Source organism: Papaver somniferum, chromosome 6 (assembly GCF_003573695.1).
Source record: "Papaver somniferum cultivar HN1 chromosome 6, ASM357369v1, whole genome shotgun sequence".
Lineage (NCBI taxonomy): Eukaryota > Viridiplantae > Streptophyta > Magnoliopsida > Ranunculales > Papaveraceae > Papaver > Papaver somniferum.
This window is the reverse complement of record NC_039363.1, coordinates 147,408,715-147,429,615: the sequence shown is the minus strand read 5'-3', so window position 1 is coordinate 147,429,615 and position 20,901 is coordinate 147,408,715. Positions and strand designations below refer to the sequence as shown.

Here is a 20,901-nt window from a genome sequence, read left to right as displayed (position 1 = left end):
AAGTTGAGATTCGCTTGAAGTCGTGTCCATATCTCAAACCATAAAGATTGCTCTATTGTGTAAAGTTATATCATCAGTTCCAATACTGAAGGCAAGTTTTGCAAGGTCTGGTTAATGTGTAAAACCGTTGAAATAGGTTTCTATAGTTGTTCAATTAACAAAACAACATGACTTTGGAATATTAATCTAGTATATTTTTGTAAGAATTTTTTTATCTTCATATATATATATATTTATTGTATATTCAAGAATTTTATATCTTTCTGAAAATACATTTTGTTGCTTTCAAAAAAAAATTCGTCTTTTGTTGTTGATGTTTTTTTCTTGTCTTTTCTTAGAGGCTTCCACCATGTTTGTTTACTTCTGACTCATCTGAGTTGTCTGGATCTGACTGAAATCACTTGACTCATCTGGATCCGACTCAATATATTTGTTTTGAGTCAGATATGACTCAACTGACTCAAAAATATGTGAGTCAATGGTTTGGTTCCATGAGTCAGGGGTATTTTGTTACATGACTCAAACGAGTCTGACTCAGGGGTTCGGTTTGGTTCAGAGGTTGAGTCAGATTTGACTCAAAATAGAAAACAAACGTCTGTTTGTTGACTCAGAGCGAGTCAGGGTTAACTCAGTCCCAGACGTTGAGTCAGCTGCAAACAAACAAGGTCTAGGTCTCTTCTGTCTTTCTCTTCATAGAGGGTTTCATTAAAAAAACTTTCTGTAATTCATTCACAAAATGTTCACATTTTTGTAGTTCACTTACAAAATGGTCTTTTTCCATCCGACTTAACACTTTTGAATAAAACGGTATTATCTTTTCCGAATTGGTTAAGGTGGTGGTGATAAAGCGGTGGTGGTGGTGAAAGCTTAAGAATCTCCGCTAAACCTAAAGGGGAAGCGGTGAACCCTTTGGGTGAATGCGGTCTAGCGAATCTGAATGCGCTGTAACGGTATATAAGCGGCGCCACCATCACCTACAAATATTGCCGTCGTCAAAAAAACTATAATGAAGGCAAAAATTAAAATTGTGTATGGAAGGATAAATAGGAAAGACACGTAGGTAATTTCATTACCATATTTAACTGTGAGTCACCACTTAACTCTCTTCTTGACGGAAGTGTGATCATTTTGTTCATAATTTGTGGTAGGAGGATGTTTTTGTGAATCTGGTCACGTAAGACTGTTTTGTACATTTTCCAAAAAGAAAATAGATATTAAGAAAAATTAGGGTGCCCAAGCTGGAGTCAGAGGTGCTCGTGATAATTAGCGTTCTTCCCGAAGGAAATGGTTTTGACCCTTTTGGCACTTTGAAAGAATGTTTCACCGACCGCGTTTCCCCTCCTCCATATTCTTCAGAGTGTTCTCTTTCTCTCATCTCCATTGATTAATACACCCTAGAAACAAAAGCAAAAGCAGGAAGAATTTCTGTGTCCACATTTGCCTTTAATTAAAGAAGGAAAAGTATAATCCCAAATCAAAACCCAAAAAGAAGCAAAATTTAGGGTTCTCTTTCTCTTTTCCCTGAGTCTGTTTTAGTAATACTACACAAGACTCTCTACTCTCATTCCTTACTTGCCTATATGGAGAAACCCTATTAAAAGCATAATTACATTACCCCACATTTTCAACACATCACTCACCAAAGTATCTCCCTCACTTTCTCTCCTTTCATATAAATTTACACAACAAAAATGGTTTCAAATCAGAAGAATTTGATGTTTTGCCTAAGAAGATGGCAAGTACTAGTGGAACTAAGAATGACATGCAACAGCCTCGTCTTCCTCCCCGTGGGAAAACGTTATCAAGGAGGATGACTAGAGCTGGTACTATGTTTGATGATAATAATGAGGAGGATTCTACTGCAATTGATAGTGAGCTTGTTCCGTCTTCTCTTGTATCGATTACTCCTATTCTTCGTGTCGCCAATGAAATTGAACCTGAGAATCCTAGAGTTGCCTACCTCTGTAAGCTCCTAATTTTTACTTCTACTACATTTACTACTATTTTTACACTGGACATTGAATTGAAATGCTTACATCTTACTTTGCTACATAATCATTAGCAATATCATTCATTTGATTGAATTTTGTTTGCCACATTCACATGGGTAGTAATGATTCTTGACTGTGATGTTGATTGTTATACCACTTCAAGAACAGTTGCACCGGTTTCTGTTTCTTCGCTCTTGCAGAGATTGAAAATCTATTTAAACTGGAAGGTGAAAACCTAAATAAACTGAAACAATTTTTTTATTTATTTGTTAAGTCAAAATACTGAAATAAATAAACTAAATAAATATCTCAACAAAGAGGCTTCTAAAACATACAGTAGTTGTAACTTGTAAGGATGTGAAATGTAAAATAAGGATATGAATTCAAAAGATGGGAGGAAAAAAAATGTAGCTTCATTATGGCAAAAGATATGTCCAAAAGAAGAAAATTAAAGACTTCCTGTAGTGTCTCTTAATATGTTTTGGTTGCGACCATCCTTTACTAAAACTATCGAGCGATCTACATTTTGTTTAACCAAAATATATTAGACATAATAAATGACTTATGGGATAATCGTATTCGGTGGATCAAGGTGCTCTATCAGAATTTATTGCAAACACATGATGGTCACAATCTATTTGCCATTTTGATCTCCTTTTCACTGTATTTTGTTTTTGTCTCTTCAACCAGAAATTTGTATTTACCACCTTTTTCTTTTCTTTCTGGTTGATGCATTCTATAAGGTCGCTTCCACGCATTTGAGAAGGCTCACAGATTGGATCCTAAATCAACCGGGCGTGGTGTTCGTCAGTTCAAAACCTATCTGTTACATAGGCTAGAAAAGGTGAACTTGATTACTTGATTTTTTCTCTTTTTACATCGTGAAGATGTCATGTTTTTCTTCTGTAGTGGTTAGTTAATCTGTACCTTTTTTTTGTTGGTTTGCATATTTGATTTTTCTTTCTTGGTGTGCTTATGTTATATAAATTTCATTGATCTCTAGTGGTCCTTGTTAGCCAACCAACTTTTTAAAATTCTTATGCACTTGTTAATCATCTGAAACTATTTTTAATTCACAGCTAGGTTTAGGCTTTTAGTGTAACCTATGGTTGAAACGATATCCCCAAGTCTGCTTCAGAGGTTATCAAGCCACTCTATGTATCCAAATCATCCAAGTTTCCTAACCTTATACAAGCCCATGGTCTTCGTGTGAATCATAAAACCTTAAATGTGTGTCATGGAAATATTATTTGTTTGAAGTTTTTGGTTTCCTACATAGCTTGAAAATAAATCTCCAGTTGGGTAGACCTAGGAAAGGAAAGAAGATATAATGCATACTGAGCATCATTACAAAACCGTTTAATTCGGTTTTCAAGGAAAATTTCATCTGACTTTGGTCTTTGTTCGAGGGATTTGATCGAATTGGGAATGTGAGTCACGATCAATGGGTGTGCAGAATTGGAGTGTCAGCACTTAGCAGATGTAACCTAGACTACGCCAGCATATGTCCTTTTTGTTTTAACTTGGTAAGGTTGTGTTTTATTGGTCCAATCTGACCCAGGTTGGATATGTAAAACTTCCTTGGTGTTTGTTTCCCCAAAATAGGAAATGTTGGTCCATAAGGATTGGGTATTGATGACAAGGAATTTTCGACTCGAACGTGAGCCAGGAAATATTACCATCATCTTGTTCCTGTTAGATGATCCACTATCGTTTATAAACATGTTGGATAATTGAAGCATGGTACATTCAGAGCAAGCCTAAGCTCTATCTTCTGCTTTTACTTTTTCACTCATTTTTATTTTTCGGCTCTGTTTTACCTGCTTCAACTTGGCTTCTTATCATGTCATTACATATTTCCGTTCTGTTATTCATGCCGTACTTAGCCTCGTTTGTTGTGTCTGAAGTGGCGTGCTTTTAATCTCTGCATTTAAGAGAGGTTTGACGGTGTATATCATGACGTTAAAGGTTATCAGGTTTTGGACGGCAAATACTTTAATATAGCATAATTGATAAAGTTAATTACATCTAAGCAATCTTATGTATATATGTAGAGTGTATATTTTGTATATTTATGTATATTTGGAGTTAGTCACAGGCTTGAGATTTGTAGCAGCAAATATTTAACGAACCATGATTTTATAATTTCTTTTGGTGGTAGGAAGAGGAGGAAACAAAACCTCAACTTTCGAGAGGTGATCCAGGTGAAATCCAGAAGTTCTATAAGATGTATTACGAAGAAAAAGTTAGACAAGACCCACTCAAAAAGAAACCGTGAGGCTTGGCTTTTGCAATTCTTTTAATTCTTGGTTTAGTTGTTGCTGAATATTAAGAAAACGTACGAAGTCTATGAGAATTATCTTTTACTACACCGTTTTTATTATCTCAATGTCATGCAGTGAGGAAATGGCTAAAATATATCAGATTGCATCAGTATTGTATGACGTGCTGAAAACTGTGGTACCCTCCGATAAAGTTTATGAGGAGGTTTGATATTTCTTATATTTCTGTTTTCCTTTATCAAGTCAATTGTATTTTTGCACTTGGAAAGAACTTAGGTATTAAAATGATAAAGACTATAATATTTGCAGATAAATAGATATGCTCAAGAAGTTGAGAGGAAAAAGGAGAACTATGTGCACTTTAATATTCTTCCCTTGTATGCGGTTGGGACTACTCCAGCAATAATGGAACTTCCTGAGGTTGTACAATGTTGCATATGACATTTCTTGATTTTGCAGGCTGCTTTTTTCTCACCTGATTGCATTATGTCTCTTGGTGTCTGCAAATCATAGATAAAAGCTGCACTTCGTGCTCTACGCAAAGTGGATAATCTTCCCAAACCAAGAATACCATCAACTGGTACTGCTCAACACAACAATGTCATGACTGAGGACGCAGATACATCTATCCATGATTTGCTAGACTGGCTTTGGTTAGTTTTCGGGTTTCAGGTAATTTATAGTCTGAGCTCTCCATTCATTTCATATTGATTTATAGCTCGGTTAACTTCAACGGTTCGTTCCAAACAAGGTAGACTAAAAGTACATGGTTTCTTAGCTGCATGAATTGTAAGCGGTGAAGAGTATAGTGCGATTGTCATTATTGAGGTTTTCTTTACCTAAACTTGATTTCATTGGGTAACTTCCAAAATAATCATTGCCTCTACTTAGTAGAAAGATTTTGGCTAAATCTGATTTGGTTGTCCAAGTGTTAGGTCCCACCGAAATGCACATGAAAATATTATGTGTACGACCTTTAACTCTAGGTGATTATCTGTTTGATCTACTTCAAGGGGAATACTCCTAACTTGCTACCATATATCTGTATTAATTAATATTTACTGAATGGAAGGACCTTTTGAATGATCAAAATAATATGCAGTGTGACTGACTAAATGTGTTTTTTTTTTCTTCTTTTTTTTTTTTTGCTGTTTTAAGAAAGGAAATATAGCAAATCAGAGGGAACACTTAATTTTGCTACTTGCAAATGTTGACATTAGGAATAGGCAGGAAGAAAACTATACACAGGTATTTCATTTTCTCGTTCAGTTACTGCTCCGTCACCTTTGTGTTTACTCGTTAAGCCGCAACTCCCATCTTTGCATTTTTGAAAGGCAGAACGGTTAATCTCGGTACATATTGCAGGTGGATAGTAAGAGCGTAAAGCATTTAATGGATAAGTTTTTTAAAAACTATCGCTCCTGGTGTGCATATTTGCGTTGTGAAACGCACCTCAAGTAAGCAAACTTACTGGCAAGCTCAATTCAACTTTATTATTTATCTGGATTTACCACTTGAGGATAAGTACCACACTTGATAAAATTCTTATTATTGGCTTCAGGTTCCCAGTTAATGGTGATAGACAGCAGATGGAGCTTCTCTATATTGGACTTTATCTTCTCATATGGGGAGAAGCTTCAAATGTTCGATTCATGCCAGAATGCATCTGTTATATCTTTCATCATGTATGCAACCTTCTTCCTTCTATTTCTAGTCTACTTGATTTGTCTGAGTTGCACTGGAAATGGGATAGCTAGGTCTGCTTGCGTATAGATGTCAAAGATGTGTTTGGAAAGGGCAATATATCGCTCAATTTGTGTCTGATGGCCTTTCTGGCCAGTCATTGCTTTTTGTAGCGCTGGTCTCTGACCCCTTCAAGTGTTATCTGAGGATTCAAAGCCGAGGTTTCGAATTCGAGACTTCTCACTGTGGATGGGTGGGGGGGTTTGATGCAGGAGCCATGCTGAGTGAAGCCCAACTCAATGAGTGGACCCTTATGCTTTGAACCAAAGGGATACAATTGAGGCCCATTATCACATCTTTTTGGAGATATAATCTTGTATCCCTTCACTAACATGGTTACACATGATTTAATACAAAAAAAACAAAAACAAAAACAAAGGGACGGTGATCGGTTAAGTTACCCTATAACATATTAGTAAACAGTTGCTCAAGCATAGAGACAATTTGAAACTGAGAAGGAGTAAAGATGGAATTTTAGTCAACAAGGAATGAAACTTTTACACATGAGAGCTATTTACGGACCAATGCGTGATACACATCAAAATTTCGCATGATTAAAATGGTTTTCTCGAATAATAGGAGGTAAAGAGTTGTGTGCATAGGGAAGCCTTTAGCATCAACTAGTTACCTGAATCAGTGTTTTGCTATCTCTATATAAGCAGTTTTGAATTGCTACCTGATTTTGTATTATCCTTGTACGGTTCTGGATCCTGCCTCATATATGTAAAGAGATTGCATAATCTGATTTAATAGAATTCAGTGTTTTTTTTTTTTTTTTTTTTTGAGATCTATATTAGTGATGTCCTGTTTGCTGTTTTACATTAACAAGATGGCGGATGAGCTCTACGGGATTTTATATAGCAATGCCCATTCTGCCAGTGGAGAAGCAATGCGACCTGCATACCAGGGTGAAGAATCATTTTTGGAAAAAGTGATAACGCCTATTTACCAGGTTATGCGCAAGGTAAACTATTTGTTCATGCTTCATTTCAGTTTTTCCATTTCATTTGGCTGGACATGTGATGTTGGTATGGAAAATGCAATCCTTGCTTGGTCCAATAGGAAACGAGGAGGAACAAAGGAGGCACAGCTAGCCATTCAAAGTGGAGAAATTATGATGATCTAAATGAATATTTTTGGTAAGATACTACGGGTTATTTTACAGATAGTTAATTACATGATACAGTTGAGTAGCATTGATATACTTTGGTCCTTGGGCAGGTCAAAAAAATGTTTTAAGTTGAGGTGGCCGATGGATCTTGAGTCAGAGTTTTTTATTCATACGGAGAAGAAAGATCCTAAGCTCCAGGTTTGAAAGTTGTAGAGTCTTTCTGTTGATTACGCTTTTAGTTTTGGAAGAATTTCAAGTAGTATAGAGGATCATCTTTAATGTGTAGATACTCAGATGAGTTGCTTTGAGCTTGATCAATTTCTTTGATGTAGATCATCTCTTTAAAAGCAATTTATCTTTAAACATGATCTAATATAAATATGCACATTGTATGATTAAGAACAAAAACAAAGGCTAATAGTGCTCTGCTGATGATTGAACCTTTTAAGATGTCTGAAATCCAACAAAATAGTAAACCGTCCCCTTGTGACCCAAGGGAATTCTGTGGGATACAACAAAAGTTGAATCCAAATAAGCTTAACATGAAAATCTTCTAGGAGAACTATATACTTTTGATCATTTACCAAAAATAACCCTCAGATACATTTACATTATAAATTACAATTCAGACATCAACCGGTAACACAAAAACATTAGGGTTCAATACATAATATGTGTTTTATGGAACCCTATCCAAAAGGGGCACCATACCATTTAACATTTGTGCTCATTAGTTAGCTGAATATAAATCCTTTCAGGATAACCTAGTCGTTAAACTAGGATTTGGTTACTTATCGCGACAGAGTAACTTCTCTATGATACACTATTTCAGCAACGACCAAACCAAGTTACTGCTGGAGAGAGGAAGCCGAAGACAAATTTTGTTGAAGTTCGGACTTTTTGGCATCTTTTTAGAAGTTTTGACCGGATGTGGATATTTTTCATTTTGGCTCTCCAGGTATTGTCAATCTTAAGCCGTGGTATTATTTCCCTTTAATTGTCCAGCATGGCTGGTAAAATCCTATCCGTTTTGGCTGGTTTTTAGGCTATGGTTATCATTGCATGGAGTCCTTCTGGATCTCCTATAGCTCTTTTTGAAGAAGACGTATTCAAAAGTGTGTTGAGTATTTTTGTAACGTGGGCTTTACTCAGTTTCCTGCAAGGTACAAAAGCTTAATCACCTTTCATTTGCTGTTTTAAGGTGTTGCTTTAATGTATCAAATTGTTTTAATACACTCTAAGACTATGCTGCAGTGACTCTGGATGTAATTCTTAGTTGGAAGGCTTGGGGAAGTTTGAAATTTACCCAAATTCTTCGTTACTTGTTGAAATTTGCGGTTGCGGCAGTTTGGGTAGTTGTCCTTCCTATAGGGTATACCAGCTCTGTCCAAAATCCCTCGGGTCTGGTCAAATATTTCAGCAACTGGGTAAATTGGCAAAACCAGTCATTTTATAGCTACGCTATTGTAATTTTTGTGATGCCCAATATCTTGGCTGCTCTAGTATTTTTTCTTCCACCTCTTCGAAGACATATGGAGCGTTCAAACTGGCGAATTGTTGTGCTCCTTATGTGGTGGGCTCAGGTAAGCATTTATATCATGGTTTTCTTTCATCACTGAAGTCTACTTTCTTTGCAGACCTTTATCACCGAACAACATGTCTAATCTGTTTAACTATATTACAGCCAAAACTTTTTTTGGGAAGAGGCATGCACGAAGATATGTTCTCTCTTCTAAAGTAAGAAAATCTGATATTTGGTTCTAGAAAAATATAAGTACAAGCTTCTTTCACATTTCACTAACGGGATCATGTCTCGTGCATTCAGGTATACAATGTTTTGGATACTTCTGTTAATCAGCAAGTTAGCGTTTAGCTATTACGTGGAGGTAAGTTTACTATCCATATGAGCATTATTTTTCTTTCTGTTTGACGTGCAGCAATAGGCTCTTTTCCTCACCATCCATACTATGAATCCCTGAGGGTGTCGAGTAACTTGTTTTTCTCGTTTTTCCCTGAAATCCTTCTAACTTTTCAACACTATATATATATTCAATCATTCATGCTTGTCATAATACTGATCATTGATTAAAGTAAACAATTATTGTACTTTCTTTACGACATTTGACAGTCAGAAGTCTTAGTATCTAGGTGAGCTTTTTCAGTTGTAACCTTAAACATCGTGAAGTTTACTTATTTTATGCATTTAAGCGAAAATCAAACAAAATTTTGGGTCCCTTGTAGATATTGCCATTAGTTGGGCCAACAAAGTTGATCATGGGCATCCATATTGGCAACTATGAGTGGCACGAGTTTTTCCCAAATGGTAAGATATGGTATATGTTGCTATTGGACGTTGCTTATTTATCGTGACTTGTGCGTGTACTAACTGGTAAGCTAAAATTGATGCAGTCAAGTACAACATTGGTGTTGTTATTTCCATATGGGCTCCCATTATCTTGGTAAGCAGATTTGAATGAATTGATTATTGTTAAAGATTGCATTCGTCATCTCCGTATTGTCTTCTTTATATATCATTGCATACACAAAGATTAGGATGTTATTTGAATCGCTAAATAATTCTAATGTAAGAAGCTGGATCAAAACATGTATTAGTGTTAGTTATAATTCCTCCATCAGCTTATCTAGTATCAATAGTTTATCATGGTCTTATTTCATCCGTCTATAGATTATGCATGCAAGTACAGCTGGTGTATGACTTGGATCTGAATCCGTTAACTTTGATTTTTAATCCAACAAGATCAGGGTTACCACTTCTTTAAAACTAAAAGAACTTCTCTTCATCAATCAACGAATGACAGGGGTCAATCGAAAAGATTGAAACACTGGGAAATACACTTAAAAAACATTCACATGTAACTATGTAAGATTAAAAACCAAAATTGCTAAAAAAATATAATTAGAAATCCATGTGCGCTGAACTGATATGCTGCAATCTTTATAAAATTGATGTGTATATTCATTTGACTTGTCATTCCTTTTTCAGAAGTTGAATTTGACCTGTTATTGAGTACCAAAAAAACAACAGAATATTATAGAGGATGTAACTGTTGACTCCTGGATTTGGAGCAAATCACTTGGTGCTCTTCGTCCCCATCAAGACTTATTGTGATACTTAACCCTTTCTTGCTCTGTAGGTGTATTTCATGGATACTCAAATTTGGTATGCTATTTTCTCCACCATATTTGGTGGTATTCATGGTGCATTCAGCCACTTGGGAGAGGTTAGGCGTTATCACGTGTCTGTAGATTTATCTGTTTAATGCATTTGATATCCAGTTTTAGTCCGATAAATAGCTCAGAAAACAGGCACCACATAATAATTTCTTCCTTGTTTCTCACTATCAGTTGCTTCTCCTTGGCTTTCTAGATACGGACCCTTGGGATGTTGAGATCCAGATTTGAATCTGTGCCCAGTGCTTTCAGTAAACGTCTTGTACCAACTTCAAAGGAAGAATCCAAGAAGGACCAGATGGTAATCTGTAAATACTTGTTAATGTCAATGTATTACAAATTGTCGTAATGAAATAAGACTAACTTGTTATTTCTTGGTGGAATTTGGGCCATATACTAACAGGATGGGACATGGGAAAGGAAGAACATTGCCAAATTCTCTCAATTTTGGAATGAGTTCATCAGTTGCATGCGGGCTGAGGACTTAATCAGCAATAAGTATAGACTAGCGCATGCTTACTGATTAACTTATTCAACTATAGTTATTGATTCCAATTGGTCATCACTTTTATCTTCTTTTTATCATCCAGGGAAAAGGATCTGCTTCTTGTGCCTTATTCTTCTAATGATGTTTCTGTTGTCCAGTGGCCTCCTTTTTTGCTTGCAAGCAAGGTATAATACCATTTTTATTTTTTTTCATTTTCTAGATTTTGATATGTGTTCTGCCTTTGACCCTACATGTTGTCTGCTGATAGATACCCATTGCCTTGGACATGGCAAAAGATTTCAAGGGCAGGAATGACATGGATTTGTTTAGAAAGATCAAGAACGATGAGTACATGCATTCAGCAGTAATTGAATGTTATGAAACATTCAGAGATATACTGTATGGTCTTCTGGAGGATGATGAAGATGAGATGTAAGTAGAACTTGTATCTATATTCTCGACTCCGTTGATAGACAATTTTACTGCACCATTATGCCAATTTCTGGATGTTCTTAACTTTCCTTTGTCATTTTACTTCATAATTTCTCAAAGGCATGAATGATAAAACTTGTTTCATGCTTTATGTTTAGGCTTATTAGACACATATGTCGAGAAGTAGATGCAAGTTTAGAACGGCGCTGTTTCTTGAAAGACTTCCGTATGAGCGAGCTTCCTCAGCTCAGCAATAAGTTGGAGAAACTTCTAAATCTTTTGGTGAGATGTCTTGCTTTTATCTTCCTTTTTAGCTGGGAAGACTGCTTTCGATGCAACTAATTGGCTGTTGCACTTGTAAACTTAAGATCGTTATGTTGACAGAAAGGTGATCATGAAGATATCGAAAACTACAAAGCACAGATAGTTAATGTCCTTCAGGATATTATGGAGATAATAACTCAGGATGTGATGACTTCTGCACTTGTGTAAGACTATAATTGATTCTTTCTTCTTGCTTCAAAAGTATTGGTTTAATGTTCACACTTTGCAATGATTCTACTTGTAGCCTTGCTGATGATCATGGGAAGAAAAAACAAAAATTTCAAAATTTAAATCTCAACCTTATGCGAAATAGATCATGGATGGAGAAGGTAGTAGTATTAATCAAATGCTATATACTCTTTTGTTTTATTGCTAATTAGTTCTGCAGGCTGTGAGGTTTTATTTGCATTTCTTATTTTAGTGCCAGCATGACGAGAGGTAGGTATTATTCTGCATTTCTTGTAGGTCGTGAGGCTTCATTTGCTGTTAACTGTTAAGGAATCAGCAATAAATGTGCCAATGAATTTGGAAGCTCGCCGCCGCATCACTTACTTCAGTAACTCTTTGTTTATGAATATGCCGACTGCTCCCAAAGTCCGTAACACGCTATCCTTCAGGTTTGATACCCTTGAGCAAAATTTTCGCCATCAAATCTCATCTATACCATTTTTTACTTATTTGTTATCTTTGGTGATTAAACCTTATTAACTCTGCCCTGTATGGTTAGATACAAATTTCTGCTGTTGGTTCTGTTTGGCTTTTTATATATACTGATATAGTTCCTTCTTAGAAAATGTACAGTTTCTCTTTAGTGGTATCTGTTATGTAAAGAAGAAACACAAAGCACTTTTTTCTTAAACTAAAGGCTCTGGTATGCTTAATGTTGAACTAATACATAGACTCAAAAGTCATAGCACTTCGGCATATCTCAGGGTCATGTGTTCTGTGATTTTTGACTTGCTTTCTCTGTGCTTAAACTATTAAGGTTTCCATGTAGAAACTTAATTACTTGTCTGTTGAGAATTCCGATAGAAAGAGGCTTCTTGGCTACGTATAAGTTCACGGATTTTGGTTAAAACGATAGTTAGGCACCTGCGGGAAGTATGCATTCTGGAGTGAATTTGACCCATAGAATAACTCCACCATGGAGTCAAATGTACATTAAATTCATGCCTGTCTCCAGCAATTACTGGATGGGGGTGTTGATTGCCGGATGTGGCTGTTTAAAACATCCAGCAACTATCCTGCATTTTCGAAATCCAACTACTGATGGATATATGAATTTCCATAGTAGCTGAACATGAACTTGATCTATCAATTGGATTCCGTTGGGGATGCCCCAAGTCCTGGACCTAGAATTGATCAACAAACTCAATCATAGTCAAGCAAGGTGGTAATATGTTTGTATAACTAGTAGAAAGATTTGAGTCATTTCCATCGTGTACATGTTTTTCTGTTTCTAACTGTTATCTATGTAAGAGTTCGTGCCCTGTTGTCACCAGTCTTTCAGACTCTAGGTTTAGAGAAGTTGTTTAAGTTACATGCCTGTGGAAATTCCCTTAATACTTGTATTAAATAAATACATGTCTTATTATAATTGAGCTGTTCCTTGACCGTGTTATTCTGATGCATCTCTTTACCGTTCAGTGTTTTGACTCCGTACTACAAAGAAGATGTTCTTTATTCAGAGGAGGAACTGAACAAGGAAAACGAAGACGGGATATCAACTTTATTTTACCTTCAGAAAATATATCCTGGTAAGTGTTGCGAAGTTATTTCAACCAATTTTCTGCGCTAATTATTTCCCTTAATATTTATCTTATGAATACGAATAGATGAATGGAACAACTTTCTTGAACGAACTAATGATGTGAAGGATGAAAATGGTGGAAAAGAAAAGGTGGAATTAATTCGCAAATGGGTATCTTACAGGGGGCAAACTCTTTTCAGGACAGGTTAAGTGTTAAGATAATAAGAAAACAAGTAGCTTATCTCTTTGTGGTACTGTATTCGTTATTTATATTTACCATTGCTTCCTTCTTTTTTTCTGCATTTTACAGTGAGAGGGATGATGTACTATAGACAGGCACTAGAACTTCAATGCTTCCTCGATATGGCAGGAGATCTTGGTACTTGGCTTTTAAATTTCATTTGATGCGATTTCTTATAACCAATCCATATTTGAGTTGCAACCGGCACAAACAATATGTACAACTTTTGATGTAAAAAGAAACGAAAATTGGATAATTACAGTCTCCATGTAATATCCTCAGATAATTTCTTTGTAGCTGTTCTTTCGGATATCAATAAATCATCAGCTCTTTAAAATTTTGTTGCAGCCATTTTTGGTGGATATCGAACAGTCAATATAGATCATCACGACGATGAGATGGCTTTTGCTGCTCGTTCACAAGCTGTAGCTGATATGAAGTTCACCTATGTCGTTTCTTGTCAGGTCTATGGGGCCCAGAAGAAGTCTGGTGAACTTCGAGATCGAAGTTGTTACCAGAACATTCTAAACCTCATGCTAATGTAAGCTATATGACTTATATTATGACCCATTGATCTAACTCTTCGTCTTATAGTTTGGATTGTCCCAAATAAAATTTAGTTGACTCGGGTGATCTAGAAAGTTCTGGTGAATAATGTAGGCCAGACACATTTGAGGTTTGGTCCAATTCCGATGCAGGTGTGACTTGTTTGAATGGTATCTGGAAAGTCATAGGTGACCCTGACTGATTATGCCGTGTCCCCTGGACCCATTCAACCTTATTGATGCATACCTAACTTTTATTGTCTACAGGTATAAGTCCCTGCGTGTTGCTTACATTGATGACAGAGAGGAGATGCTAAATGGAAAGTCTGAAAGGGTTTACTACTCTGTTCTCGTTAAAGGAGGAGACAAATTAGACGAGGTACGGAATTTCCAAAAAACTGAATATTTGATATGGCTGTGCAGCAGAGTCTAGAGAATCATGATTCTGGTTTTAAGTTTCACTTCAGTGTAGCAGAGCTAATGGGCTAATGCTCAATCATTATAAAATTACATTATCGATGCTGATACTGACTAGAGTAATACGCTGTAAAGCTAATGAGTTTTGTTTGCATTTTAGTGTGCACTTTTGGTTTTCTTTTTACCATTTATTACTGGATGTTGTTTAATAGTAGATATGAGTTAATGAAGGTTCTGGTAATTCTTACTGAGATATCAGATTAAGTGAATGACATTGTGATAATCTATTATAAGGTTTCATTAATTTTAGGTTATATTAGCAGTCACTGATGCATTTTGAGGTGAATAAAAATAAACCATTTAGAAAGTAAGGAAGCTTGCTAGATAAAAGTTTCCATGTTTTTAGAAGTATACTGAAAAATGCTAGGGATAGCAAAAGGGCAGAACAACGTAAAAACCTGTGTAGAAAATTCCATTTCATCTAGTTTGGATCCTCAAGAAACCGTGTGTTTGTAGATTATGGTGGACTTTTGAGATCAATAAGAAGTCAGGTCCTGTATTTAGAAGTAAATAAATTCTAAGGTCGTATTGATGAAAATTTGTGGTGGATCTCAAAATTAAGGGTTCCCGGACTTCTAACGCCAATGTTGTCCAGGTAACCATTTGCACATGAAAACCAGTTTAAGCAGTATGATTATTCACTATTGTAATGCATGAAAGGATAGAGCTAACATCTGTGCAAATCTTGTGTGTAGGTTTTGATATCAACTTAGCAAAATGTCTAACCCTCACTTCATTTTCGTATTCTCTTGCTAGTCTTTAATTTTCATTTCGTAATCTGAAAATCAATCATCATGTTGGGAAGTAGTGGCACAATAATGGTTTGGCAACATTTATTCCCTTTATTTTGATACTCTTGTTTTATTAAGCTTTTGTACCTTATTTGGGGCCTGCATAGGTATTAATCTAGGGTTGATTTTCAGTATTGTGGTTGCAAATCATAACTCGTTCATTCATCCAGTTTTGGAGTTTGGAGAGCAATGGTGGCTGAACTAGCCAACTTACATATCAACTTGTATAGATCCAAGTGCTGAATTTAACCATATAGATCTTATTAGCGAGTGACAGGTTAATCAACTTTGTCGCCCTCAGAAATTGTTTTATTGCCTCAACACCACTGTGAAACTCCTATAAAATAGATGCATCAGGAGTAATGGAGGTTAAGAGTTCTAAAAAAATGTGGAATTTTTTGTGAAAATATTATATGGTGAGGATATCATGATGTACAGTAATCCCCTTGCTCATCCCTATCAGTAGGTCCACATGCCTGTGTGGCTTAGTAGTAAGATCATTCGGCATATACATATTTGTGAATATATAAATAAATTTTGGGTATGCACCTAAGATTTGTTGCAGGCACACTGTCAAAGCCTCATTTATCAAATTATTAGATGGAAAGTTTGATTTATAATCAACCTTTGAACCTGAATGGGGAAGGCACTAACTAAAGCATGAGACAATTTATATGTTGGATGTGCGATTACATGGAAAAACAGTGTGTATCCTACACTATTGATTAGGTCTTTGCACTGCTAGGAAATATACCGAATCAAGCTACCAGGTCCCCCAACAGATATTGGTGAAGGGAAGCCTGAAAACCAAAACCATGCTATTATTTTCACTCGTGGAGAAGCTCTTCAGACCATAGACATGAATCAGGTACCATTAATTTGCCTGTTCTTAGAAAATGAGGTATTTGTTATTAAGTTTTAATCTCTCTCTCCATAATATTTCAGGATAACTACCTTGAAGAAGCATTCAAAATGAGAAACGTTTTGGAGGAGTTCCTGAAATCACGTCGTGGTGAGCGCAAACCAACGATATTGGGTCTCCGGGAGCATATTTTTACTGGAAGGTTTGTCGATTGTCGAATATAATTATCAGTGTATTTTTTAGTTTCATTACTTTTTTGCTTATCACTGCGAGTAATATTTGTTGACTGAACAACACTAATGATGATATACTTTTGTTTTGTGTCTTCTAGTGTTTCATCGCTTGCTTGGTTCATGTCCAATCAGGAAATGAGTTTTGTTACCATTGGACAGCGTATTCTGGCAAATCCTCTTCGGTTAGTATATCCTTCCCTATCTGTCAAAGAGGAAGATTTATATGATCTACAATACTACAAATTTATTTTGGTTACTTCTTGAGTTGAAATGTTGATTTGTGTCAGCATAAGTGAATGTGTGAGAATACTGTTCTGTTTTAATTATCTTTTAGGTTTTATCTTATAAACTAAATTTAAAATGTGTGAATTTTATGTATTTTGAGCTAAGAAACCAGAAATTCGTCTCCCTGTTTTTCCCTTTAAAATCATGCATCGCAAGTTTATTAGGATCAACAACATGGTATGACTGCCCGATACCGCAAATATATGTGTAGTTTCTAGTCATCCTCATCCACATATTCATCAAGTTGCTAGAGGAAAAAGTAACATAAATGGAAGAAAAAAAGCTAGACTGCTTGAAATATGCGTTGTGGATGAACTTGGATCTCGACTCTTAACTTGGATATAAGTCAGTTTCAAAGAAAAAAGATGCCACAATAGTTATCTGGAATTACTCTAGGGGTGGAAAAGCATGGGTTGAATTGCCATATCTCCAAGGTGCTACTTCAAAGTCGTCAATTACTCTCTGACTGTTATCCGTGTTTTTGATCAGGGTTCGTTTCCACTATGGCCACCCTGATGTGTTTGACAGAATTTTTCACTTGACTAGGGGTGGGGTTAGTAAAGCATCAAAAGTTATTAATTTGAGCGAGGATATATTCTCAGGTAAAGTCAGGTGCCATTGAGCTGTCATTTGTTCAAATTTACCTATCAAATTTTTTGATAGATAAACGTTTACAGGGTTTAATTCAACTCTACGCGGGGGATATGTTACTCATCATGAATACATTCAAGTAGGAAAAGGACGTGATGTGGGAATGAATCAAATTTCACAGTTTGAGGCTAAGGTTGCTAATGGTAATGGAGAGCAAACTCTGAGCCGGGACATTTATCGTCTAGGACGCCGGTTTGACTTCTTTAGAATGTTATCGTTCTACTTCACCACAGTTGGTTTCTACTTCAGTAGTATGGTATGTGCTTAATATTTTCTACGAGGTATCGTCTATTTTTGATTGGCTTACCTTGCACATCAAATGCTCGCCTTTCTTTGTCCTATTTTCATTATGGAAGAGGAATATATCTTGGTATGTGCACGTAGTATCTTCTGTGACTGTAAAAGATGCAAAGTAGGTGGAGTTTTGTCAAAAGTGAAAGAACAGATAAAAGACCACCAAAAAAGAATATAATGTATATAGCATTTGTTAATTTTTTTAGTTTTGACCATGTGTTTGATGACAGGCGATCCGTGCATTTGAAATTGTGAGCCTTATCATGTTGCAACTCAGACTTAGGGTTGAGACCGCATTTCACATGGCTGCAGCTTTATGGGTACCACATTTCTTGTACAGGGGGTTGTCTGGTATCTGATTAATTATGAGAGGGTTGGCCTAGTATAGGGTTCAGGTTGGGTCACAAATTTATTTGACCTCAAAGCACCCATTTTTAATGGGGGGTCACAAATTTATTGCTGGTTGGCCTTGTTTCCAAGTATCGCACTAGGGGTGGTCAAAATTTTATTTTGCAAGTTATAGAGGTAGGAGATGGTGTATTTGGGTGGGTCGGTGGGTGGATGAATGGTAAACATGAAGGTGATTGCTGGGTATGTCACCCTCAATTGCGTGTCACACATTAAATGACTTGCAAACCAAAATTAGAAACAGTTAAATGGTAAAGCCAAAGTGCATTTGTCACTGGCTATTTAGATCAAAAGAGGAGCATATAAGGATTTTTTTTTCCAAGTATTAAAACAACTATAATATAGAAGCATCGAATATTTTACGAGAATTTGGAAATGATCGTGTCAGTTCATTTCATTCGTCAGTTATGTTCTTACCCCTCGAAAATGTTGTTCTTTTGGGAAATCTCGGTGGTTCACATCAACATCTTCTGATTTTCAGGTTACAGTGCTTACTGTTTATGTATTTTTATATGGGCGTCTATATTTGGTTTTAAGTGGTCTGGAAAAAGGGATTCTTGATGATCCAAGTATCCGAGAAAGTAAAGCTCTTGAAGCAGCTTTGGCTACCCAGTCTGTCTTTCAGCTAGGTTTGTTGCTTGTATTGCCAATGGTGATGGAGATTGGCCTAGAGAGGGGATTCCGAACTGCGATTGGTGAATTTATAATCATGCAGCTACAGTTAGCATCTGTGTTCTTTACCTTCCAGCTAGGCACAAAAGCTCACTATTTTGGAAGGACAATTTTGCATGGTGGTGCAAAGTATAGAGCTACAGGACGTGGGTTTGTTGTATTTCATGCAAAGTTTGCAGACAACTACAGATTCTACTCAAGAAGCCATTTTGTGAAAGGGCTGGAGTTAATGATATTGCTCGTCGTGTACGAAGCCTATGGAAATTCATATAGAAGTTCAAGTCTTTATTTTTTCATCACCTTCTCCATGTGGTTCTTGGTAGGTTCATGGTTATTTGCTCCGTTCGTGTTCAATCCCTCTTGTTTCGAATGGCAGAAGACAGTTGATGATTGGGGAGACTGGAAAAGGTGGATGGGTAACCGGGGTGGAATTGGTATCCAACCTGATAGAAGCTGGGAATCCTGGTGGGATGGCGAGCAAGAGCATCTCAAACACACAAACATTCGAGGTCGGTTGCTTGAAATACTGTTGGCTCTGCGCTTTTTGATCTACCAATACGGAATCGTTTACCACCTCAATATATCCCATCATAACAAGAATGTGCTGGTATTGATATTTTTCCATTACTTTTATCTTTTTGTTCTACTTCACTTTTTTTTGTTTCTTTACTTGAAACCTCAAAATTAGCGCCAAGCTTTACTACAATCCATTTCTTCTTTCAGGTGTATGGACTTTCGTGGGTTGTAATGGCAACTGTTCTTTTAGTTTTAAAGGTATGTTCATCTTGTTAGCTCTAAATATCTCAGAATCTCGACATGAAGAGTCTATACATGCATTTATATGCTCTTTCTTAGTGTCTGGCTGCTCAGGACTTCTTTTTAGTTAGTTAACTTGGTTTTGTCTCCGACTTGTTAAATTTAGATGGTATCAATGGGTAGACGAAGATTTGGTACCGATTTTCAGCTGATGTTCAGAATTCTCAAAGGACTTCTTTTCCTGGGTTTCGTGTCTGTCATGGCTGTTCTGTTCGTTGTTTGTGGCCTAACAATATCGGACCTGTTTGCTGGGCTACTTGGTTTCATGCCCACAGGGTGGTCCATTCTTCTCGTAAGTACCATCATTTCTCGACTCTTATATAGTTATATATTTATCCATACCATGCTTTTGTTGGTACCTAGAGCCGTAAACGTCATTTGAAGTTGCTATCCACTTTGACAAAAATAAGTTGAACTGATTTTTAGTTTCTAATTGTTGTGAAAATTTGTTTTTGTCAAATCCATCGTGTGTTTGAGCCCTGTCTGGTTAATGTTGTGAGGTTGCTTTGAATGATGTGTAGACTAATAAATATACAAATTTTGAAAAAAAAAATGTTGCCAGAGAGTATTGTGTTCATATGCTGACAACTAAGGCTATATTCTAAACTACTTTCTGTAGATTGGGCAAGCATGCAAGCCGATGTTGAAGGGCATTGGATTTTGGGAGTCCATAAAAGGGCTAGCAAGAGCATACGAGTATGTGATGGGGATGCTAATTTTCATGCCTATAGTCATATTGTCATGGTTCCCGTTCGTTTCTGAGTTTCAGACTCGGTTGCTATTTAACCAAGCATTTAGTAGAGGTCTACAGATCTCTATGATTCTTGCTGGGAAGAAGGAGAGAACAAATCCCAACTGACTGCTCAACTAGCCATACTTGTATGTTCTTGCTCGTGTGGAGTCTCGTAACATCTGAGTCAGAAAAAGAAACTGTTGGACCTTTGGAGACATTCGTTCTGGATATTTACATTTATTTTACCAAACTTCTCTTAGGTGGATGTCTATGTATCATACACACCTGTAGTATTATTTTTAGCATCAAGTTGAAATAAATACGTTTACATCTAGGAGCTCACGTTTAAAGCTTTGTAGGTTCCCTGACATTCTAATCAATTAAAATGTTATATCAAGGTGTTACACATGTCAATGATGAGTATCTGAATAAACAGCTGCATCATTCAAATGTGAAGCTTTGAAGGTGTGAAAATCTCTGCTCTAAAAAGTCTGTTGGGCGTCGCTGAATATATTTCTTATTCCAAGGAAAACTCACGTATTTGTATCCTCGGCAAATTTTTGATTTGGACCTTCGGTTGG

The 20,901-nt window shown here is 36.4% G+C and overlaps 1 protein-coding gene across 1 annotated transcript; it reads left to right on the top strand.

Annotated features, from left to right (window-relative positions):
* The first annotated feature begins 1,732 nt into the window (after nucleotides 1-1,732).
* On the top strand, nucleotides 1,733-20,606 carry LOC113289729 (callose synthase 7-like). Its single transcript, XM_026539088.1, has 42 exons — nucleotides 1,733-1,964; nucleotides 2,735-2,835; nucleotides 4,153-4,265; nucleotides 4,391-4,478; nucleotides 4,583-4,693; nucleotides 4,787-4,945; nucleotides 5,432-5,521; nucleotides 5,639-5,730; nucleotides 5,835-5,958; nucleotides 6,846-6,980; nucleotides 7,079-7,155; nucleotides 7,238-7,325; nucleotides 7,960-8,085; nucleotides 8,173-8,290; nucleotides 8,382-8,710; nucleotides 8,812-8,864; nucleotides 8,953-9,013; nucleotides 9,369-9,450; nucleotides 9,537-9,586; nucleotides 10,283-10,369; nucleotides 10,516-10,620; nucleotides 10,723-10,817; nucleotides 10,910-10,991; nucleotides 11,075-11,238; nucleotides 11,397-11,520; nucleotides 11,623-11,726; nucleotides 11,807-11,891; nucleotides 12,028-12,179; nucleotides 13,210-13,319; nucleotides 13,398-13,517; nucleotides 13,623-13,691; nucleotides 13,902-14,094; nucleotides 14,366-14,477; nucleotides 16,112-16,234; nucleotides 16,312-16,430; nucleotides 16,560-16,643; nucleotides 17,236-17,348; nucleotides 17,424-17,653; nucleotides 18,581-19,378; nucleotides 19,495-19,545; nucleotides 19,694-19,879; nucleotides 20,207-20,606. Exons 1-42 carry the CDS (start codon nucleotides 1,733-1,735, stop codon nucleotides 20,444-20,446), a joined length of 5,775 nt encoding a protein of 1,924 aa, XP_026394873.1. The 3' UTR covers nucleotides 20,447-20,606.
* The last annotated feature ends 295 nt before the right edge of the window (nucleotides 20,607-20,901 follow it).

Excerpts from the sequence above, each read along its gene's own strand:
- LOC113289729 (XM_026539088.1), top strand. The coding sequence starts at position 1,733 with ATGGCAAGTACTAGTGGAACTAAGAATGACATGCAACAGCCTCGTCTT. Across the intron at positions 5,731-5,834 it reads CGTTGTGAAACGCACCTCAA|GTTCCCAGTTAATGGTGATA; the intron begins GTAAGCAAACTT and ends TATTGGCTTCAG. Across the intron at positions 16,431-16,559 it reads GAGCATATTTTTACTGGAAG|TGTTTCATCGCTTGCTTGGT; the intron begins GTTTGTCGATTG and ends TGTGTCTTCTAG.